The sequence below is a fragment of the Peromyscus californicus genome, unplaced genomic scaffold, assembly GCF_007827085.1.
Source record: "Peromyscus californicus insignis strain IS unplaced genomic scaffold, ASM782708v3 Scaffold_17__1_contigs__length_78620276, whole genome shotgun sequence".
Classification (NCBI taxonomy): Eukaryota; Metazoa; Chordata; class Mammalia; order Rodentia; family Cricetidae; genus Peromyscus; species Peromyscus californicus.
Window position 1 is genome coordinate 14,509,113 of NW_026294469.1, and position 21,620 is coordinate 14,530,732.

The 21,620-nt window shown below is 42.0% G+C and overlaps 1 protein-coding gene across 5 annotated transcripts in view; it reads right to left on the reverse strand.

Annotated features, from left to right (window-relative positions):
* Positions 1 to 21,620, reverse strand: part of Rprd1a (regulation of nuclear pre-mRNA domain containing 1A) — a 55,450-nt gene that overhangs the window by 23,070 nt on the left and 10,760 nt on the right. For all 5 annotated transcript variants that reach the window (XR_008219037.1, XM_052741673.1, XM_052741672.1 and 2 more), the window contains exon 2: positions 3,995 to 4,124. Coding sequence is in view for 4 of the 5 variants with exons in the window: in XM_052741673.1 (XP_052597633.1) it covers positions 3,995 to 4,124 (130 nt within the window). In the remaining variant the exon portion in view is untranslated. The remainder of the gene's footprint in view (positions 1 to 3,994; positions 4,125 to 21,620) is intronic.

Sequence of the window (21,620 nt, forward strand, 5' to 3'; positions counted from 1 at the left end):
CTAACACTTTCTCTCATTCAAATCTCCTTGCTGATCTTCAAACTTGCCCAGACCACTACTGTTCACTCTCTAGACTCTTTTCCATAGGCAGATTTTTCTCTTTTGGCCGCTATCTCACAAAAAACGACACAGAGACTTTTTATTAATTATGAAAGCTCAGCCTTAGCTTAGGCTTGTTTCTAACTAGCTCTTATAGCTTAAATTAACTTATTTCTATTAATTTACAGCTTTATTAGTTCATCTGCCAGTCCTGCTTGTCTGGTGTCTCTGCCTTCTTCCCAATGCTCTCTCTGTCCAGAAGTCCTTGCTATACCTCCTGCCTACTTATTAGGCATTTAGCTTTTTATTAAGCCTATCACAGTGACACATCTTCACACAGTGTAAAGGAATATTCCACAACACTTTTTCCCTTAGACAAATGGTTCATTTCATCCTTTAGGGCAATGGTTCTCAACCCTCCTAATGCTGTGACCCTTTAATACAGCTCCTCATATTGCGGTGACCCCCAACCATAAACAATAACCATTATTTTTGTTGCTACTTCATAACTGTAATTTTGCTACTGTTATGAACCATAATATAAATATTTTCAGAGACAGAGGTTCCATTTCTAAAAGAGATATGACCCACAGGTTGAGAACCATTGCTTTAAGCACTGGTTCAAATCTACCCTCCCAAAGAGTTCTTTGCCCCTTCATATAGCTCAACACCTCCATACCCTCTCATTCTTTCTTTCCCTACTTCATTTTTCTTGAGACCATGTCACCTGTCATTACAACAGTATATTGTATGTTATTACAACATACACCCATACGTCTGTCTAGTTATTATCACCTTTAATACACTCTGAATCTAAGACCAACTAAACAGAACACTATCTTCCTTATTAATGTATACTCAGAGCCTACCATATAGTATGAGGTCAACATAGATTCTAGTAAATTCTAGAAAGGAACATATATAAAAGCGTAAGATAGGGGCTGGGAATATAGCTCAGTTGAGAGAGTACTTGCCTAGCATATATGAAAACTTGGTTTGATCTCCAGCACCACATAAACCAGGCCTGTTGGTGCATGTCTGTAATTCCAGCAGCACTTGGGAAGGACAGGCAGGAGGATAAGAAATTCATGATCAAAATTAAAAATAAAGAAAAAAAAGAAATTCAGCCATTCTTGACTACATACCAAGTTCAGGGCCAGCTTGGGATATATAAGATCCTATCTCAAAAACAGAAGTATCTACAGTGGGAGTTTTAGGATAGCCAGGACTACATAGAGAAACCCTGTCTTGAAAAACAAAACAGTTATTTATTTTGCAAGGTGCTGATGCGTGCCTTTAATCCCAGCACTCTGAGAGGCAGAGGCAGGCAGATCTCTATGTGTTCAAGGCCAGTCTGGTCAATAGAGCAAGTTCTAGGACAGCCAAGGATATACAAAGAAACCCTATCTTGAAAAAGCCAAACAAACAAACAAAAAATAGCAGGAAGTACACAGAACTTAAAAGGGTGTATTAGTTTAAAATGCAGACTACAGGCTGGAAAAAAAACACAAGGCATATACGTCCAGAAAGAAGCACCTTAAGTACCTTAAGTCTTGCTCAGAGACAAGGGAGTATTATGAGTACTCTGTCACTCTGCCTACAGCTTCCCCAGAGGACCAAGCCATAGTAGGGGAGTGGCTACTGCAATTGCCAAGAAAAGATAATATGGTAACTAGACAGGAAAATGGCACCCGGTGGGCCATGTGCTCCATGGAGCATACAGTCAGGGAGAAGGAAGCACAGATGACACCCATCTCTTGCCTGGTATCAGGATGGAGCTGTCACTCACTGAGATAATGAGACCTAGAGGAAGAGAATTTGGCAGGAACACGGACATAGTTCAAAGTTTGGACAGTGAGCTTGAGACACTTAGCAGAACATCAACAAAACTAACTGGGCACACAGCTCTGGACGGAGACAGAAGTTGGACTGAGCCAGGTTGGGGCCGTTAGTCTCCACAGTCAGGAGTCAGAGACAGAGAGATCTCGGAGTTCAAGGCTAGCCAGTCCACACAGAGTTCCAGGCCAGCCAGGGCTACACAGTGACATCCTGTCTCAAAAAGAGAAAAAAAAAGGTTTGGACTATATAGTAGGATTCTAAGTTGTTATATATGGACAAAATTAAACTCAGTGAGTAAACAAACCACCAAAGGCAAGAGAAGAGCACGGCCACAGAAGAAGGTGTAGCACTTAGCTCTACACAGCACACCAGAACAGGCAGAAGGCAAAGTGGAAACTGTAGGTCACATGATATTTAGAAAGCAAGTAACAGCAAAACCTGACATGGCTATTCTTTTATGAAATAGCACTTACCGTATGTGATCACCATGGACCACCATATGCTGAAGTTCAGCCTGATTTATTATCTTACTCAGCACTGCTTGCCCGGGAAATCTATTATATACCAGCATATAATATTTGGAAATAAGTATATAAGACAGGCCAGCCAGATGGCTCAGTAAATAAAGGCACTTGTCTCACAAGCCCAGGGACTTGAGTCCAATCCCTGGGACCTACATTACAGAAGGAAAGAACCAACTCTAACCTCCACCTGTGTGCAATGGTATATGTGCACACACACATAAATGAAATAGAAATATTTAGAGTGCATAAACTAAGATTTCCACATGCAAAATTACCTGAAGAAAATCTGTTTGAAGTTTGTAACTATTTTAAATATTCTTTATTTCTTTTTTTAAATTTTTTACTTATGTGCATTGGTGTTTTGTCTGAATGTATATCTGCATAAAGGTGTCAGATCCACTGGAACTTGTGTTACAGACAGCTGTGAGCTGCCATGTGGATGCTGGGAATTGAACCCGGGTCCTCTGGAAGAGCCGCCAGTGCTCTTAACCACTGAGCCATCTCTCCAGTCCCATGTGCACTTTACAATGGTAGGAAATACACACACACACACACACACACACACACACACACACACACACACACACACACACACACATTCACAAAAACCGTAAAAACATTGTGGTATGAAGTAAGTCCAGAAATAGCAAACGTAAGATGGAGTTCTACAAGCATACATTTTCAGTTCAGTTCCTTTCTTTATTCTCAGTGATGTTCATCCCAATACAACAGGACTTCTGGTTGTTGTTTGTTTTTGCTCTTTTGGGGGCCCTACAACCCAGCTCCCAAATAAATCACATACAGAGGCTTATTCTTAATTATAAATGTCCATCCTTAGCTCGGCTTGTTTCTTTTTTCTTTTTTTAGATTTATTTATTTATTATATATACAATGTAATGTCTGCCTGTATCCTTGCAGGCCAGAAGAGGGCACCAGATCTCATTACAGATGGTTGTGAGCCACCATGTGGTTGCTGGGAATTGAACTCAGAACCTCTGGAAGAACAGCCAATGTTCTTAACTGCTGAGCCATCTCTCCAGCCCTCGGCTTGTTTCTTGCCAGCTTTCCTTAACTTTAAATTAACCCGGCTGTCTTTTGCCTCTGGGCTTTTACCTTTCTCTATTTTTGTATACCTTTCTTTGTTTCTTACTCCATGGCTTGCTGGCTGTGTAGCTGGGTGGCTGGCCCCTGATGCCCTCCTCCTCCTCCTGCTACTTCTCCCAGATTTCTCCTATATATTCTCTCTGCCTGCCAGCCCCGCCTATTATTCCTCCTGCCTTGCTATTGACCGTTCAGTTCTTTATTAGACCATCAGGTGTTTTTAGATACAGCTTCACACAGCTTAGCAACACAGCTTCACAGAGTCACACAAATGCAACATAAACAAAAGTAACACACCTTAAAATAATATTCTACAACATCTGGTCTCTTCTAGGAAAGCCATGAATCAAGTATTCCAAATGCCCTTCAGCGGCAGACCAAATCCTCACAGAAAGCAAAAACCATCAAATTCAAATGAAAGCTTCAAACAAATGCATTCCATTTTGTCTTGCTGATTCTAACCCTTACCTCATGTACAGAAAGAATCCTACCTTGAAACATGCTTGAATGCCTCCACTATGACTGGTGCAAAGTCTTTGGTGAACTCTGGTCCTTTCCTTTTGCTGTTCTGAATGACATCATTGGCCAGGTAGAGAAAAGTAAGCTTCCTGTTGGGTTTGGCTAAAAAATGAGAAAAGGAAAAAAGTGAAGACACCAAAACATTCTCACTGAGCGTAGACCAACTTTCTTCCTACTGGAACGGCTCCAGCTTCCCCCACAAACTCGTCTACCACTGCTGCTGAGCACCGGGACAGCCGCTCTTCCACTCCTAAAGTGCTCACGGGTGGGAAAACGAGACTCGAAGAGACACACAGAGGGCAGTGGTCGGTCTTGCTGTCCCCTTGTAGGCTTATCCTGGCACCTGAGCCACTTGTATCCTTCATTCCTGGTCTCACCATCATTCCCAAGCTAAATAAATTTTATATATAGACATCCTCATACATGCACAAAACTCTATCTCTGAGATTCTATCACGTATTAAGCTTTACAAAAACCTGACTGTTTAATAAGGTGATGATGAGTCACATTACTAAGACAGCATTTTAAATCTTGAGTTGAATTAATATTGTTTTAATGGACTCAAAATGATTATGCTCTTGTGAAACAGAGTACAAAATATAGAACAGGTTACAAAACATATCACTCAATTATCTATGTTCACCCTATGCAATCAATATCTGCCATTTAAACATCAAAGAGACTAAATGATCCAAGGTTAGATTTTTCCTCTTTATATTATATTATCTTAAATCACTGAGTCCATCTTCATGAAATATCCCCTACTTGCTATACTCCGAGGTATGCTCAATCCTTCTAGGGAAGCCACAAGATTTCAATAACTGTGGTCACAGTATATTTTTACCAGTTACTGCATCACAGTACAATGGTATTAAATGACTCAAAATTCATACAGGGTAGCTAGGGCTGTGGTTCAGAACCAGGTTCTGGCATGTGATTCAATCCTCAGCAATGAAAAGAATTACAAGCCAAAGGAAAATTTAATGTTCAAATATGGTTCCACCAGAATTTAGTGTGAAGCTCTAAGTGAGGCGCAATTACACTAGATGCAGCACCCGTGATGGCTACAGGACACCAGTTGGGAAATGTGGGTTCGCTAACCAGATTTCAGGCAGTATCTTCATCAAGCTGCTCTGACTAGTTTTGTAAATTTAAGCATATATTCAAACACCACTTTTCAGTTCACATCTTTAAGAGCGAGCTAGAAGCCCAGTCTTCTCCTATTACACAATAAAACAGAGAGAGATGGCTGGTTAGACGATAAGCTGAGGCACTCCACTCTTGAGCCTTCTGCCTGCACCTTTTCCTGATGTTAAAAGGTGCTGGTGTGGAGCAATGTAAAAATGGCACTAACAATCACTAGTATCAAGTTCACTGAGTTTCTTGTCTGGTTACAGGCTATGGCCAATGAAGACATCAAGACCCTCTCTCTCTGAAAAGGGGGATATAAGGGCAACTTTCCCAGTATTCTGCCTTCTCTTTTTACTTATGAGCACTCTCTCAATCTCATCCATGGGAAAGGCTGATTGCGTTATCAATTCAAGTTTTCACTTTCTCTCCCATCATCCCAAACCCATGGAAAAGGCTTATCAAGTTTTTGTTTTCTCTTTCATCAAATTATTTTTCTAACTTTTATGTTTTACTTATGTGTATATATGCATGTTATTTGTCTGAGTGTATATGATGTACTGCATGCATCATAGAGGTCAGACCCTCTGGGACAGGAGTTACAGGTGGTTGTGAGCTCCCCCACGTGAACTCAGGTCCTCTGGGAGAACAGCCAGTGTTCTTAATCACCAAGCCACCTCTCCAGCCCAATTTGACAGTGTCTCTCTATATAATCCTGGCTGTCCTGGATTTTGCTATGTAGACCAGGCTGACCTCAAACTCACAGAGCATCCTGCCTCTGCTTCCTGAGAATTGGGATTAAAGACATGCACTACCACATCCAGCCTCTATCAAATGACTTTATTTACTTATTTATTTCTGCAGCCCCACCACTGTCCCCCACATATCAAATGATTTTTAAAACTGTTTTTTTTTTTTTTTAATCTAAATGAGAGACTGCTTACAGTACTTCTGAATGGGAGCTTGAGCCAATGAATGGGGTCCTTTCTTAGTTATGACAACACTTTTTGAACTTTTACTATGTGCTACACTGCAGGGCGTTTACCCTCCAACCCCACAGTTCCCCAGAGTTTTCTTGAGTGCGAGCAGCAGGAAATATTAGAAGGATTGAGAGTGTAGAGATAAACAGATAGAAAATAATTGACAGCCTCGAGAGGGCCTGGAACCTACTCCAATGGGCCCTGATTGTCTCTGCCCCAGGGTATTTATAGAGATGTCAAGGGGGTGGAGCAAAAGACCTCCCCCCAGCACAGTCAAGTGCAGACCATCTCAGACACCTGCACTCAGGCCCCTGGTCCAATCATGCTCTCTATGCAGACCTGCTGGGTAAAGCCAAGAGGAACCTGAAAAAGGGCTCCCACACTACACACTACTCTAAGCAATGTATATATTATCTAATTTAACCCAAAGAATGTAAGGAGTTGTTATAGCTATTTGTTATTGAACAAAGAAATATCAAAAAGGCTGTTTACCCATAGTGAAAGAGGTAGGCGTGAAATCAGTCAAGATCTAACATCCCACATGTTCACTAATAGATAAACTGTGCTGTTAACCCCTTCTGAATGCTATTCAGCCTAACAAAGGAAGAAAATTCTGACAGTCTACAACACAGATGAACTCTGAGGACACCATGCCAAGTGGAAGAATCCAGCCACAAACAGATAAGCACTATTCTTCTTACGCAGAACCCAAAGTCAAACCACAGAGCCAGACACAGAAGGGCATGGTTGCTAAGGTTCAGAAGCCAAAGATACTGTTTCATTTATAGTGAGATATTCCATGTTCAAAAGCTGAAGAGTTCCAAGGACTGTGTGAATACAGCTCCATGGAAGAACACTTACTTGGTATGCACAAGGCCTTGGAGGGAGACAGGTAGAAAGAGAAAAGTAGAGGGAGGAAAGGAGGGAGGGAGGGAGAGAGGGAGGGAGGAAGGGGAGAGAAAGGAAGGAAAGAGAGACAGAGACGAAGACAGAGAGAGACAATATGAATTGGCTGGGTAAGTGTGAACAAGAACTCCTGGAAAGAAGCTATGTCTGCAAAGGAGAGCTATGGAGAGGCTGGAATGTTACAGGCCCAGAGCTTAATGACAATTTAGCTATCTTTAACTCCCTAAAACAGCCATTTCTTGACCACCTCTGAGCCAGACATAATATCCTGTGATTAATAGATAAAAATCCTTTAGAGTGTATGTATAGACCACACACACACACACACACACACACACACACACACACACACACACACACACACACACACACACACGCGCTCCTTTCCAACAATTAAAGAGCTAAAAAAGAAGCCTTAGGTGATGGTGCGTGCCTTTAATCCCACCACCTGGGAGGCAGAGACAGGCAGATCAACATAAGTTTGAGGCCAGCCTGGTTTAACAGCCAGGGATACAAAGAAAACTCCTGTCTTGAAAAACAAACAAACAAAAGAGCTAAGGAAGAATGCTGTCTAAGAACAAAGTCCTATAGCAGAGTTCTCCTCATTCTGCTATAATCTGCTTACCTGACGTACTCATCAATGTATTTGAAAAGTGTCTTAACTTTATAGCTTTCTTTGTTCTGTTACTATAGAAGTCCATGAAATTAGGCCAGGCACAGTGGCACTTGCCTTTAATCTCCGCACTGAGGAGGCAGAGGCAAGCAGATCTCTGTGAGTTCCAGGTCATCCTGTCTACACAGTAAGATCCCATCTCAAAAACCAGACCCCCCAAAAAAGTGGTACTGAGGAGGCAGGCACAAGTAGATCCCCTGGGCTTGCTGGCCACAAAGCCTAGCCTGATCAGCAAGCCCCCAAGGTCCCAGTGAGAGGCTTTTGTCTTTTTTAAAAAATGAGGCCAGACAGCTGTAGAAGAATAACCAGAGGTTTTGCTCTGGCTTCCACCCACACACTGCATACCAGAAGATTGTTGGGGTCCTGACATCAATGTACTATTTTCAATTTTTCCTCTTTTGGAACCAAGGTTAAAATATGAGACATTCTGAGAACTCCTTATAATCCTCTCACTCAAATTAAAAAAAAAAGTATTTCCATTACAAATGATGTGTATTTCATAAAGCAAACAACCAGTGGAAAAAATTCTGACAACCTGGACACACACATTTAATCCCAGCACTCGGGAGGCAGAGGCAGGCAGATCTTTGTGAGTTCGAGGACAACCTGGTCTACAAATCAGTTCCAGGACAGCCAGGGATGTTAATGAGAACCCTGTCTCAGAGGAGGGAGGTAAGGAAGGAGGGAGGGAGGGAGGGAAAAAGAAAGAAAACAACGAATAAACAAACAACAATTTCAGGAGAAAATTGCAAAAATGATTTACAAACTAATTCAGACAGTTTTTAAAATAACGGCCGTTAAATGCTTTCACACAGGCCTGTAAGAGCAACACCTGGGAGGCCCCCACAAAAGACTGGGAGTTGAAGGCCAGACTAAGACGCAGAGTAAGACCCAGTCTCAAAAATCCAAAACAAAACAAAAGGCTAGGGATGTGGCTCAGTAGCAGATCACTTGCCTAGCATGCATTAAGACCTGAGTTTCAGTCTCAAATTCCTAATTCCCTACAGAAAGACCTCTGGCACAACAGGCCATCAGGCTAGGCCTGACCTAGTCAGTTCCTAACTTCTGCTGTTCACAAGATTCCCTGAAGATAACTAGTTTCCACATCTTCCATTCAATTTAAACAATTTTTATTTAATGTTTGTTGTGTGCCTATTCAGCAGTTATAATTTTTGCCAAGCACACACACACACTGGCAGATTATACACCCAACAATAAAATGCAAGCTCTTTTTTCCTTTATTTCTTCTCTCCATAGATACAATCCCACCAACATGAAAGCAAACAAACATTACACCCAACTGTTCCTATCAACAAAGTATAAGCCAAGTAAGTGCCATTTAATATTCCAATCATGAAGTACTGTCACTGTGCATCCCACTTACTTCCCTGAGGTAAATCTTAGGCTGCACTGGATGTAGAAGTACAGACTCCTCCTAGAGCCTGTATATCAACACATACACACACACACACACACACACACACACACACACACACACACAGTGCACACTTTAGGTCTTACAGAGAAATGTCAGGAGAAAAGTCATTATCTTGTAACAAAAATCTATTACAAAGAAAAGTTTGCCATAGCCATGCTTAGTAATCCCACATTCAGAAGGCTTGAGGCAAGAGGACCACAAGTTTGAGATCAGTGTGGGGTATGTTATGGGATTCAGTCATTAAAAAAAAAAAAAAGTTCTATACTAAGCTGCAGGACAGGTCAACAGGTAAAGACAATTGTTGACAAACCTGACTACCTGAGTTTGATCCCCAGGATCCTCGTGGTAAAGGAGTGAGTTGATGTCTCTTAGTTGTCCGCGGACCTCTACAGGTGGGATATGCCCAGTACATAAAGGTAGTGGGTTTTTTGTTGTTGCTATTGTTTTAAAAAAGCTCTATTAAGTCAGGTGAGGTAGTGCTGCTGAACTGTAAGACTAGTTGTTAGGAGGTAGATGGAAGAATCATCTGGAACTCAGGACCTGTCCACTAAACAGCAAGCATGAGAGCAATCTGAGCTACAGAAACCTGTCTCAAATGACCAGGACAACCAAACAAAAAGCATTAACAATCACTACTAGAGCTAAGGGAGTGGCTGAGAGAGGATTTGTCTAGCACATGCTGAGGCCCTGGTTACATCTCCAATGTTTTCCTCCCCGACAAACTGAACTACTATGGACAAGAAAAGATTACAGTAGGAATACATTAAATCTTAATAATTTTATTTGTTTGTTCAGATGGAGTCTCACTGTGTAGCTCTGGATGACCCAGAACTAGCACTCACAGAGATCTGCATGCCTCTGCTGGAAATAAAAGCCCACACCACTACACCCAGTTTAAATCTCCTAATTTTAAGGGCAATTTAATTAGTTTTCTGAATGAATTTTGTCAAAGGATTAATTATAAATGATGAATATCTCATGCCATTTCCTCCTTCATTAACTCAGGTAATTACTTAGTATTTACCAAATTCACAGGCACTGCATTAGGCACTAGGAATAAAAAACAACTTTCAGTCAGGCATACACAAAATACACACACACACACACACACACACACACACACACACACGGAAAATAAATAAAAACGTAGTACCATTTTAAAAAGAAAATGCCAGACTAACAAAGGTTTAAGCTTCGCTGTTTAAAAACTGGTGCACAGCGGTTCTGTAAGTGGGTGGTGGACAGGGCACACTGAGACACCTTCTGGGGCATTAGGAAAGCTCAAACAGAAAAGATTGGCATTATCATTTCATCTGGTGTGTCACTCAGGGGCTCGGGTGGAGAAATGGAGGCAGTACTGGGAGGTGGTAGAAACTTCAGAAGGCAGGTGTCTCAATGGAAGGTCGCTGGAGGGCATGACCCCTCACCTCCCTTGCTTCCTGACAGCTGAGGCAAGTAGATTTGCAACCTCACACTCATCAATGCTGCTTCTCCACAGTTCCAAAACCAAAGGAGCCAACCAACCATGGACTGAATGAACCCCGAATAAAAGACAACTCCTCCTCCATTTCTGGTTTTGGTGTGTGGGTGCTCATGAGACAAGGCCTTACTGTGCATCTCGGGTCAGCCTTGAACTTGAGTTTTCTTGCCTCCACTTGCCAAGTGCGTGTCTTTCCTCCTTTTAAATTGATTTTCTAAGGTATCATGTCATAGTAGCTGCAGGTTACAACTGGACATTGATAATACCGCAAAAGGCCAGAAAAGAACATTTCAAACTGGAGCTGGGATTTCTGTCCTTTGTTCTCCTCGCCCACCTTAACCACCTGTAGCAATTCCTTTGTTTTCCAGGGGGTGTTTACACAGAAGGAAAGGTCTTTTCTTCACTGCCATGATGCTCTGCCTCATCTGAGAGCCAAAACAATCGGACAGGGACCAAGGACAAAAAACTGTGAAGTCAGGGCTGGAGAGATGGCTCAGAGGTTAAGAACACTGGCTGTTCTTCCAGAGGTCCTGAGTTCAATTCCCAGCACCCACATGGTGGCTCACAACCATCTGTAATGAGATCTGGCTCCCTCTTCTAGTCTGCAGGGATACATGCAAAACAGAACACTATATACATAATAAATAAATAAATCTTAAAAAAATTATTAAAAAAAAAAAAACTGTGAAGTCATGAGCCAAAAACTTTCCTCAGATATTGTTATTATGAGGGATTCTGTGGCAGAGATAAGAAAGGTAACTAATACAGACTGAGCCCCAATACTGGGGGAGGCTGCCAAAAGACTATTTATTCTGCTTTTTATTATTATTATTATTTGGTTTTCTTTTTTTATGATTTATTTATTTATATTTCATATGCATTGGTGTTTTGCCTGCATGTATGTCTCATGTATGTCCGCATGAAGATATCAGATTCCCTGGAACTGGAGTTACAGTTGTGAGCTGCCATGTGGGTGCTGGGAATTGAACCCAGATCCTCTGGAAGTGCAGACAAGTGCTCTTAATCACTGAGCCATCTCTCCAGCCCCTGTTGTGTCCCGTTCCCCCACCCCCACTATGAATTATATTTCAGTAAAGCAATGGTTGATGAAGAGTAAGTTTTTTACAGATCAGGTATCCAAACATGAGTATACCCAGAATCACCTAGAAGGCTTATTAAACACAAACTGTTGGTCCAACCTAGCTTCGGTGTGGGGTAAATCCCCAAAATATCCATTTCCACAGTTCTCAGACAATACTGATGCTACCAGGTCTCACTATGTAGCTCTAGCTAGCTTAGATAGAATCCTTATGTGGGGGTATGCCTAGAACTCATGCCAGCTCTGCTGCCTGTCTCCAACATGCTCAAATTATAAGTGCACACCAACAGGCCTAGCTGAAGACAGAGGGAAATTCTAGTCCACAGGACACAATCTCTTCAGCAAATAAACTGCATGGAATTTCAAACAAACAAACAGACAGGGGAAGGAGCCAGGCCTGGTGGTTGCACACCTTTAAACCCAGCACTGAGGAGGAAGAAGCAGGCAGACCTTTGTGAGTTTGCAGTCAGCCTGATTTGCATAACAAGTTAGAGCAGCCAGGGCTACACAGTGAAACCCAGTCTCAAAATTAAAGAGGGAGGGTAAAGTGAAGAAAAGATCTGTCAACCAAAATCCATGTGTGGATTCTACTTTATATAATAATTCAAAACATCTCTAAGGGAACCTGGGATACTAAACATAAACTAAGTTGAAGATTATCAGTTATGGAGCTCATAATCATGATGATAGATAGCTCCATGGGGCACACATGAGGAGCACACACATACACACATAAATTTAGAAAGAATTATGGTTAATTTTGTTAGGTATGATCACCCCCTTATGGTTGTCATAGGTCTTAATGTATGGTCAATACATTCTTTATGATAAAATGGCTCTATATCTGATATTTGCTTTAAATAACCAGGGAGAAGAAGCAAATAGCAAAATGGAGAAGCAACAGGCATGAAATAGAGAAGACACAATGTCACTAATGCTGAAACCTGCTGAAACCAGGGCTGGGCTCCACAAGGCTGAGATGAAGCTACTGCCCAGCTGGATGGTACTTGCCTACCATGCACAAAGTTTGGGTTCAATCCCCACTACTGCATAAACCAGGAAGTAGTCGTGCACATTTATAATCCCAGCACTTGGGAGGTGGAGTTAGGAGAATCATACATTCAAGATCATGCTTGACTATACAACGAGTTGAAGACAAGCCCTGAGTACATGAGAGCCTATCTCAAAAAAAAAAAAAAAAAAAAAGCTGAAACTGGATGGTATTCATGAAGTACCAAGCCACTCCTTACTTTTATGTATGATTTTTTTTTTTCCTTTTGGCTTTTTGAGACAGATTCTCACTACGTAGACCAGGCTGGCTCAAACTCGGAGATCCATCTACAACTGCTGGGATTAAAGGTGTGTGCCACTACCACCCTTCGAGGCTGGGTTCTTAATTTTTTTTTTTTTTTTTTTTTAGGTTTTTCGAGACAGGGTTTCTCTGTGCAGCTTTGCGCCTTTCCTGGATCTCCCTCTCTAGACCAGGCTGGCCTCGAACTCACAAAGATCCGCCTGCCTCTGCCTCCCAAGTGCTGGGATTAAAGGCGTGCGCCACCACGGCCCGGCTCTTAATGTTTTTATAGTCCCTTTTTTGTGAACTTCCCATTCATGTCATGTTGCCTGGTTTCAACTGAGATATTTGCTTTTTTTTATTAATTTATGTTTATGAATGTCTCTTCATGCTTTAGATATCTTCTCTGGAGCAACTGCTTAAAATTGAAATTTAGCATTTTCTATACTCACAACCTTTAAGAGATTTATGTAGTAAAATCTATTTCCTACATGAATCTTGGCTGATAGCCTGTTTAGAAAATCATTTGACCTCAATGAAACATTTCACTATTAGGATAAGAATTTATACTGTATCAAGCTGATAATAAAAAAAATAATAAATAATAAATAAATAAATAACGCAGAGAACAAGCAAAAAAAGAAAAAAAAACAAATTCAAAGTAGACTAGTTGCGCCTACAAATGAAATGCACGAGGACAAATTCTCAGGTGTCTAATTGTGGAACCAAGGTCAGGCATGACACATCTTTAGTGCCAGTTTTTCACCTGCAAAAGCCTGGCTGATAACATTAAAGACACAACTCCCTGCAGCAACTAACTCTCTGCACACACTCCCAACCTCAGTTTATGATACAGGACTCAAGGTTCAGCCAACCAACTGTTTATTGCTTGGGTCCTGATTTTCAATGTCACTCTCCATGATGTCTCTCAGGCTACGTGCCTCCCACCTGCATGGCTAAGTGTTGCCATGATTATTCACTTCCAAATGGTCAGTGTGACATCCCTAGCCTGAGAGAAACTGTGTGATTTCTCATGGCTCTGTTTCTTATTGTTCACTCAAGAAATGCTCTGTGACCCTGAAAATGTAATTCATATATTGTCCAGAGTTTGTTCTGTGGAGAGTGAGTGATGTAGAAGAGCGATGTGTGTGTAGTAGAGAGATATACAGGTGTGGAAGAGAGAGATGTGTGTGTAGAAGAGAGGTGTGGGGAGAGATGTAGCTGTGTAAAAGAGAGATGTGTAGCTGTACACCAAGAAGTAGTGGTAAATGTACATGCGTTCACGTTTGCACAGTTGCTTTTTATTCACTCGGGTGAAAAGAGCCTTCTCTATGGCACTGGGTGGGATGAGGCCTACTTGACGACACTCCATTGGTTTTCATGGATCTGAGTGTCTAAAAGACAAAAACCTTCCATGCAACAAGTATCCTCCTCAACACTGTTCTATAAACGTCAAACTCCTGTGACAGCATCCCTGTTTGGAGTAAAAGGAGTTTACAGTCTGCCTGGAAACTTACAATGGGTACTACCTCCACTACTGGCTTCCCTTCAAAATGATCTAGGCTCTTCTTCCAAGCCTGCTTTTCCCAATAATTTTTAGAATTATTCTAAATTTTTTGTTTAAAAAAAAAATCCTGGAGTCAGCAAAATGGGTCAATGTATGAGAGTGATGATCTTTCAATTTGACAATCACAATTCAATTACAGAACCTGTATGGCAAAAGAAAATAATTTCCATATGTTGTCCTCTGACCCCCCCCACACACACACAATTCCTAAGCAGGTGGTATATCCCATAATCTCAGTACCAGGAGGCTCAGGCAACAAAATCACAATTCAATATTCAAGGCCAGTCTGGGCTACTTAAAAAAAAAGATTTCTCTGGATTTTCAAATTAATTTGGAGATCACTATACTGACTTCCTTACAATTTTACATACTGCTTTGCTATTCTAAATTTCAAAGCAAGAATTTTAGGGCAATAAAAAGTGACAGTTGGTGTTTAGCATAGCATTACATTAAATTAAATGTATTACGAGTACTAACACACCTGGCCAGAGACAGATGGTGCAGCAGGTAAAGATGCTTACAATGCAAACCTGATGACCTGAGCTCCATCCCAGAACCACGTAAAGTGGGAGGACAGAACCAACTCCAGAGTTGTCCTCTGACCTGTAACAGGATGCCCCAGCGTATGCAACCCCACCCCACTCTGACATCATATATGCAGACACACAATAATAAATGTAAATGTTACAATTTTAGAAAGTACTAACACAGCATGGAACCAGAAAGTATCCTCTACTAGCAAATATAGGAAAACACTAGTCTGGCTGAATATGATGACTCACCTGTCACACCAGCACTCAGGAAACTGAGGATTGTTTTGATGCCAGCCTGTGCTACACAGTGATCCCCTGCTTTGTTGTTGTTATAAAAGAAGAAGAAGAGGAGGAGGAGGAGGAGGAGGAGGAGGAGGAGGAGGAGGAGGAGGAGGAGAGAGAAATGGAGGGAGGGAGGGAGGGAGGGAAGGAAGGAAGGAAGGAAGGAAGGAAGGAAGGAAGGAAGGAAGGAAGGAAGGAAGGAAGAAAAAAAGGAAGGGAAAGGAGAGAGACAGAAAGAAAAAAACAGGGCCTGGAGTGGTGGCATACACCTTTCTTAATACCAACCCTTGGAAGGCTGAGTCAAGCAGGCCAGCCTACATAAATGAAACCCTGCCTAAACCTAATGCACCCTCCAAAAACAGTAACAGAAAGAGTAGTACTCTAAGAGTTCCAAATACTAGATCCAATCTCAGCCTTCTGCAGTCCTGCTGCTGGTACAGCCATGACAAAAACCATCAAAAGATAAATGAAGGGCTGGCTTTGAGACCTGGGAACTCAACAAGCAGCATGATACATCCCCCAGTTTCTATGTAGTTGAAGGACAGAAACTTTAACAAATGCTGACATAAAAACTTCTAAAAGGTTAATCTGGTTCACTAGTCAAAGCACCAGGGATAAGAGCACCTAGCAAAACAGAAAACTTCCTGTGTGTGCATGTGGAGGGAGGGGTGTTTGCAAGTACATGTGTATACTACATGCATGCCTGGTGCCCACAAAGGCCTGAAGAGGGCACTGGATCCCCTGGAACTGGAGTTGGTAGCTACCATGCAGGTGCTGGAAATGGCACAGGACCTGGAAGAGCAGCCAGTGCTCTGAATCACTGAACCAGCTCTTCAGACCCAATAACTGCCATACTCCTGCCAAATACTATAGAACTAACCTGTAGCCACATTTCAACAGCAAAGATCAGATGGGAAATCTGGAATTCCACCTTCACAGGACCCTGACACAAAGTCCTGCAGCCTCTCCCTAGCAAGGAAAAAGCACTTCCCAGAAGCAGCATGTCATGGGAGACCTGCTCACACAAAAGCCCAGCAGTGACAGGCAATATACCCATTCCCTTCCTCCCTGTGATGTCAGTGAAGACCTAGTGAATCCCCACAGCCTCAACAGCCACCATATGATGTACTGTGTCTGAGATCCAACTAAAACAAGACTGTGAGTTTTATAACATCATGCAGTAAATCTGAATCAAAGCTAGATGTAGTGGTACTTACCTTCAAACCCAGGGGGACGCAGAGGCAGGGAAGATCTGTAGTTCAGCCTGGCCTACACAATGAATTTCAGGACAGCCAAGGCTACACCGTGAAACTGAGTCTCAAAAACAAAACAAAATGTGAATCAACTTTTTGGGGGGTTTGTTTCTTATCTGTTGTTTTCTGAGACAGGTTCTCACTGTTCTTTGAACTTGGAATGGTGTTTCCGTTTCCCAAGTGCTGATGGCAATGAATCAGTTTTTATTCACCACAACTAGAGACAAGCTCTCAAACAGAACGGAAAAACACAGCCGGGCGGTGGTGCTGCACACCTTTAATCCCAGCACTTGAGAGACAGAGGCAGGTGACTCTTGGTGAGTTCGAAGACAGCCTGGTCTAAAAAGTGAGTTCCAGGACAGGCTCCAAAAGCTACGGAGAAACCCTGTCTCAACCCCCCCCACCACCAAAAAAAAAGAAAAAACACAATAATCAATACATGCCAACACCAAGGAGATAGGATAATCATCTTCATCTGACAAAAAGCCTTAAAGCAGCCATCATAAAAATGCATGAAAATATGTTTAAAAATACATTTCAAATCTATGGGACACAAGCAAAGTAGTGCCAAGAAAGGAAACCAAACACCATAAATACACACTGCAGAAAAGATGTCTCAAATCAATAATGCAAGCTCAGAGCTCCAAAATCTAGGAAGGCATGGAGGCACCACAAAATAAACCTAAGCAAATAGAAGGGAAGAAATAATGAAGAGATCAATTAAATTGAAAAGGAAGAAGGGGGGCTGGAGAGATGGCTCAGTGGTTAAGATGACCTGGGTTCAATTCCCAACACCCACATGGCAGCTCACAACTGTCTGTAACTCCAGTTCCAGTGGATCTGACACCTTCACACCAATGCACATAAAATAAATTTAAATAAATCATTTAAAATTTAAAAGAAAAAGAGGGCGGCAGTGGTGCATGCCTTTAATCCCAGCACTCAGGAGGCAGAGACAGGCAGTTCTCTGTGAGTTCGAGGCCAGCCTGGTCTACAGAGCGAGATTCAGGACAGACACCAAAACTATACAAGAGAAACCCTGTCTGGGGGGGAGGGGGGAGAGAGAAAAGGAAGAAGGAATTGAACAAAGCCCACTCTTGAAAAAGATCAATGCAACTGAAAACTCCTAGTTCTGGCTAGCCCAAAACTCATAATGCACACCATGTTGGCCTTGAGCTAGAACAGATCTACCTGCCTCTGCCTCCCTAGTAATGGGATCAAAGGTGTGCACCACCACGCTGACCAACTGAAAACTCTTTAGCATGAGTGGCCAAGGAAAACAGGAAGGAAAGCACCAGTCATCAGTATTAGGAACTATGCAAGGATGTCATTCTCTGAAGAGGCCACAAGTTTCTAATGGGCCCTTTACTTTTAAAATGAAAAGCAAAATATTGTGCAATTCTCCTTTTATTTTCTGAGAACTGATCAATAATTCATTTACTATATACCTATAAAATGTCTACTGAGCTGTTCTGGAAAAAAAAAAAAAAAACCACACTGGGCAAAAGGATCAGTCTTCCAGTAATAAAAAATTCAACACAGACATGTTAAAAACACATGTAATAAATGCTATAACAATACCAGAAAGAACTAGGAAAGTGAAACCCTCCTCTTAATAAGAAAAAAAAATCATATGCTCAAGTTACTATGGTTAGTAGCAAGGACAGATCTCCTACTCCGGAGTTTTAAGGCAAAAAGAAACTTGTGCTAGTTTTGCTGTGACACCTTAAAGGGTATGTGCTGTGGAACAATCCTCTTATACACTGTAAAGATTTGTCACTCGAATTAGTTTAATAAAACGCTGATTGGCCAGTAGCCAGGCACGAAGTATCGGCAAAGCGACCAAACTAAGGGTGATGGGAAGGAGAAGGGTGGAGTCAGAGGGTTGCCAGCAAACAGAGAGGAGCAAGATGAGAATGCCATACTGAGAAAAGGTACCAAGCCACATGGCTAAACATAGATAAGAAATATGAGTTAATTTAGATTTCAGAGTCAGCTAGTAGCAAGTCTGAGCTATCTGACCAAACGTTCATAATATAAAACTCTGTGTGGTCATTTGGGAAGCAGCCACCGGGTACTGTAAGGATTATGTCCTTATTATGTCATCAGCCTACAACAGCGTCCCAGCCTAAAAAGGGGGCATGCCCTCCCATGGGCCCTCTTTCCATATTTTCTCTGTACTTTCCCTCCGCACTGGCCACTGCAACCACCACAGGTGGCAGCCAGCCATGAGCACTGCATTTAACCCCTTCATTGGTGCTGTGACTCATCAGCCAGCCACAAGTGCCGCCACTTAACCCCTTCAGGTACTTGGGAACAGGTGGCTGGAACGAGAATCATCTGATTATAGGTAATGTTATGGGCACAGTGCCTGACACGTGCTTTGCTAAGATGGAAAATCCATTAAATCTGTGTTTATGTTTAAATGGGAAACAGTGAGAACAGGATTCAGTGCTACCTGGGGTTTGGGGAGTCATGGTTTGAGAGTTGGAACACATGCCTGTGGGAGAGTGGGATTAATGTAATAGTTGAAAACTCTAAAACTTGAGCAAAAATAGGAATCTAAAAACCCAATCTTAGTGAATTCAAAGTAGGATAAACTCAGAAGGACTTACACAGAGACAGCTACACTCAAACTATGAATGACAACAGTGAGGTCTGAAAAGCATAAGAAATAACTGTTCTCTATACAAGGGAACTAAAAGCCAATTTCTCATCAGAAACAATGGGCATGAGAAGACAGAGACAACATCAAGTCCTGAAAGGGGTGGAATTAACCAGCAATTGTGAGTGGGCACAGCTATTCCTGCCTGTAATCCCAGCACACAGGAGCCTGTGGTGGGATTACATGAGTTCAGGCACTGAGTGAGCTATGAAACAACCCTTAAAAACAAGATTTTATTTTTTGCCTGTATGGGTGTTTTGCTTGCAACGTATGTCTGTACCACTTGGGTGCCTGGTGCCTAGAGTCCAAAAGATCCTCTAGAACTGGAGATAGAGTTGTGAGGTGCTCTATGGGTGCTGAGAATTGAACCCAGGTCCTCTGGGAATAGCCAGTGCTCTTGAGTACTGTGCCATTTTTCCAGCCCCCAGAAGACTGCCTTTTAAAGCTGAAAGAAAGCCTAAGGTGACTATGTAATATTCTTTTATACTGTGTGAAGATGTGTCACTGTGACTGGTTTAATAAAGAGTTCAATGGCCAATACCAAGACAGGAAGAAGTTAGGCAGGACTTCTGGAGACAGAGAGGTCTCGGGGAAGAAGAAAAGCAGAGTGGCCAGCCAGATGGAGAAGAAGCAGGATGGTCAGTACAGAGTATAACCAAGCCATGTAAAAGAACACAGATTAAAAATATGGGTTAATTTAAGTTATAAGAGCTATTGGGTGGCTTATAATAAGTTTTGGTTTTACTCAATCACTGGGTAAGCTTCAGTAAAACATTTCACTATTAGGATAAGAATTTGTACTGTATCAAGCTGATAATAAAAAATTTTTTATAAATAAATTTAAAAAAAGAGCTATTGGGGCAAGCCTAAGCTATAGGCTGAGCTTTCATAATTAATAAGTCTCTGTGTTGTTTTTTGTGAGCTGGCAGCCCTAAGAAAGATCTGCCTGCATAAGACCTTTCAAACTAAGGCAAGTTAGTTCAACATTAGTAGACCTAACATATAAGGCACACTAAAAGGACTCTTTAAAGCTAATCTGAAAAACACTAGATAATAATTAAAAGTCCTAAGAAATAATACTCAACAGACAGGGTAAGTACGAAAGCAAACACAAAAGCCAGGATTACTGTCTTTTTTATTTGTAATTGTTACATGGTTCAGAAGGACGGTCCAGTCACTGACTTAGCTTATTTAATTTTATTTCTAAATCCATCCAATCCCTTCCTGTAATCTCTTTCCAACCCTTTTCCCCTCCAGTTACCTTAGCTCCCAGTCACTTACTTGGGGAGGGGAGGGACAAAGAGAGGTGCAGGTTTGGAAGTCAGGACAACTTGCAGGAGTCAAGTTTTCTCCTTGCATCATGTGGGTCCAGGGGCTCAAACTGAGGTCGTGAGGCTTGGGAGTGCCTTTACCTACTGAGATACCTCAGTGGCCCTCTTACTGAGGTCTTTAAGACAAAGAATGGGCACTGCCTTCTATGGAACAGAGACAATGGCACTAATGATGGCCTGCACGGCAGAACTTTCAGAGTAAGGCCTATAGTAATGGACAATTCCTGGATGACTACTACAGAATCACTAAATCTCTGGATTTTTGGAGCCTAGCTCATGGAGACGATCAGTGCACTCACGGATTCATCCCTGACAGGCTAGGGAGATAGTGAGAGTTTTAGGAAGTGAGGCCTAATTGGAGTGAATCAGGTTAGGCTTGGAAAGTATACCTTGTCTTTAGCCAGTCACTTATGTCCTCTTTCTGCTTCTTGGCCGCCATGAAACAAGCTTTGCTCTACTACATACATGCCCCTTGCCCTGACAGTCTCCCTGTTAGGTCCAAAAGCAATGGAGCTACTGATCACAGATGAGTCCTCTGAAACCATGGGCTTTTGTTTGTTTTTGTTTATTTCAGACAGGGTGTCTTTGTGTAGCCTTGACTATCTTGGAACTCACTCTGTGGACCAGGCATCATGCTGTCAAGGTTATTTTATTTGGTTGGTAAATTGGAGTCCATCTCACTATGTAGACAAGGCTAACCTTGAATTTGTGTCTCTGTTTCCAGAATGCTTTGATTACAGATGTGCAACCTCATACTTGAAGAAAAATCAAAATGCTAAAAAAATTCACATTTATTCATTAGTGCCTGTGGTAGTTTGAATGTAATTGGCCCCCAAAAGCTCATAGGGAGTGGCACTATCAGGAGGTTGTGGCTTTGTTGGAGTAGGTATGACCTTGTTGGAGGAAGTATGTCATTGTGGAGGTGAGCTGTGAGGTCTCATGTATGCTCAAGCCATGCCCAATGTCTCAGTT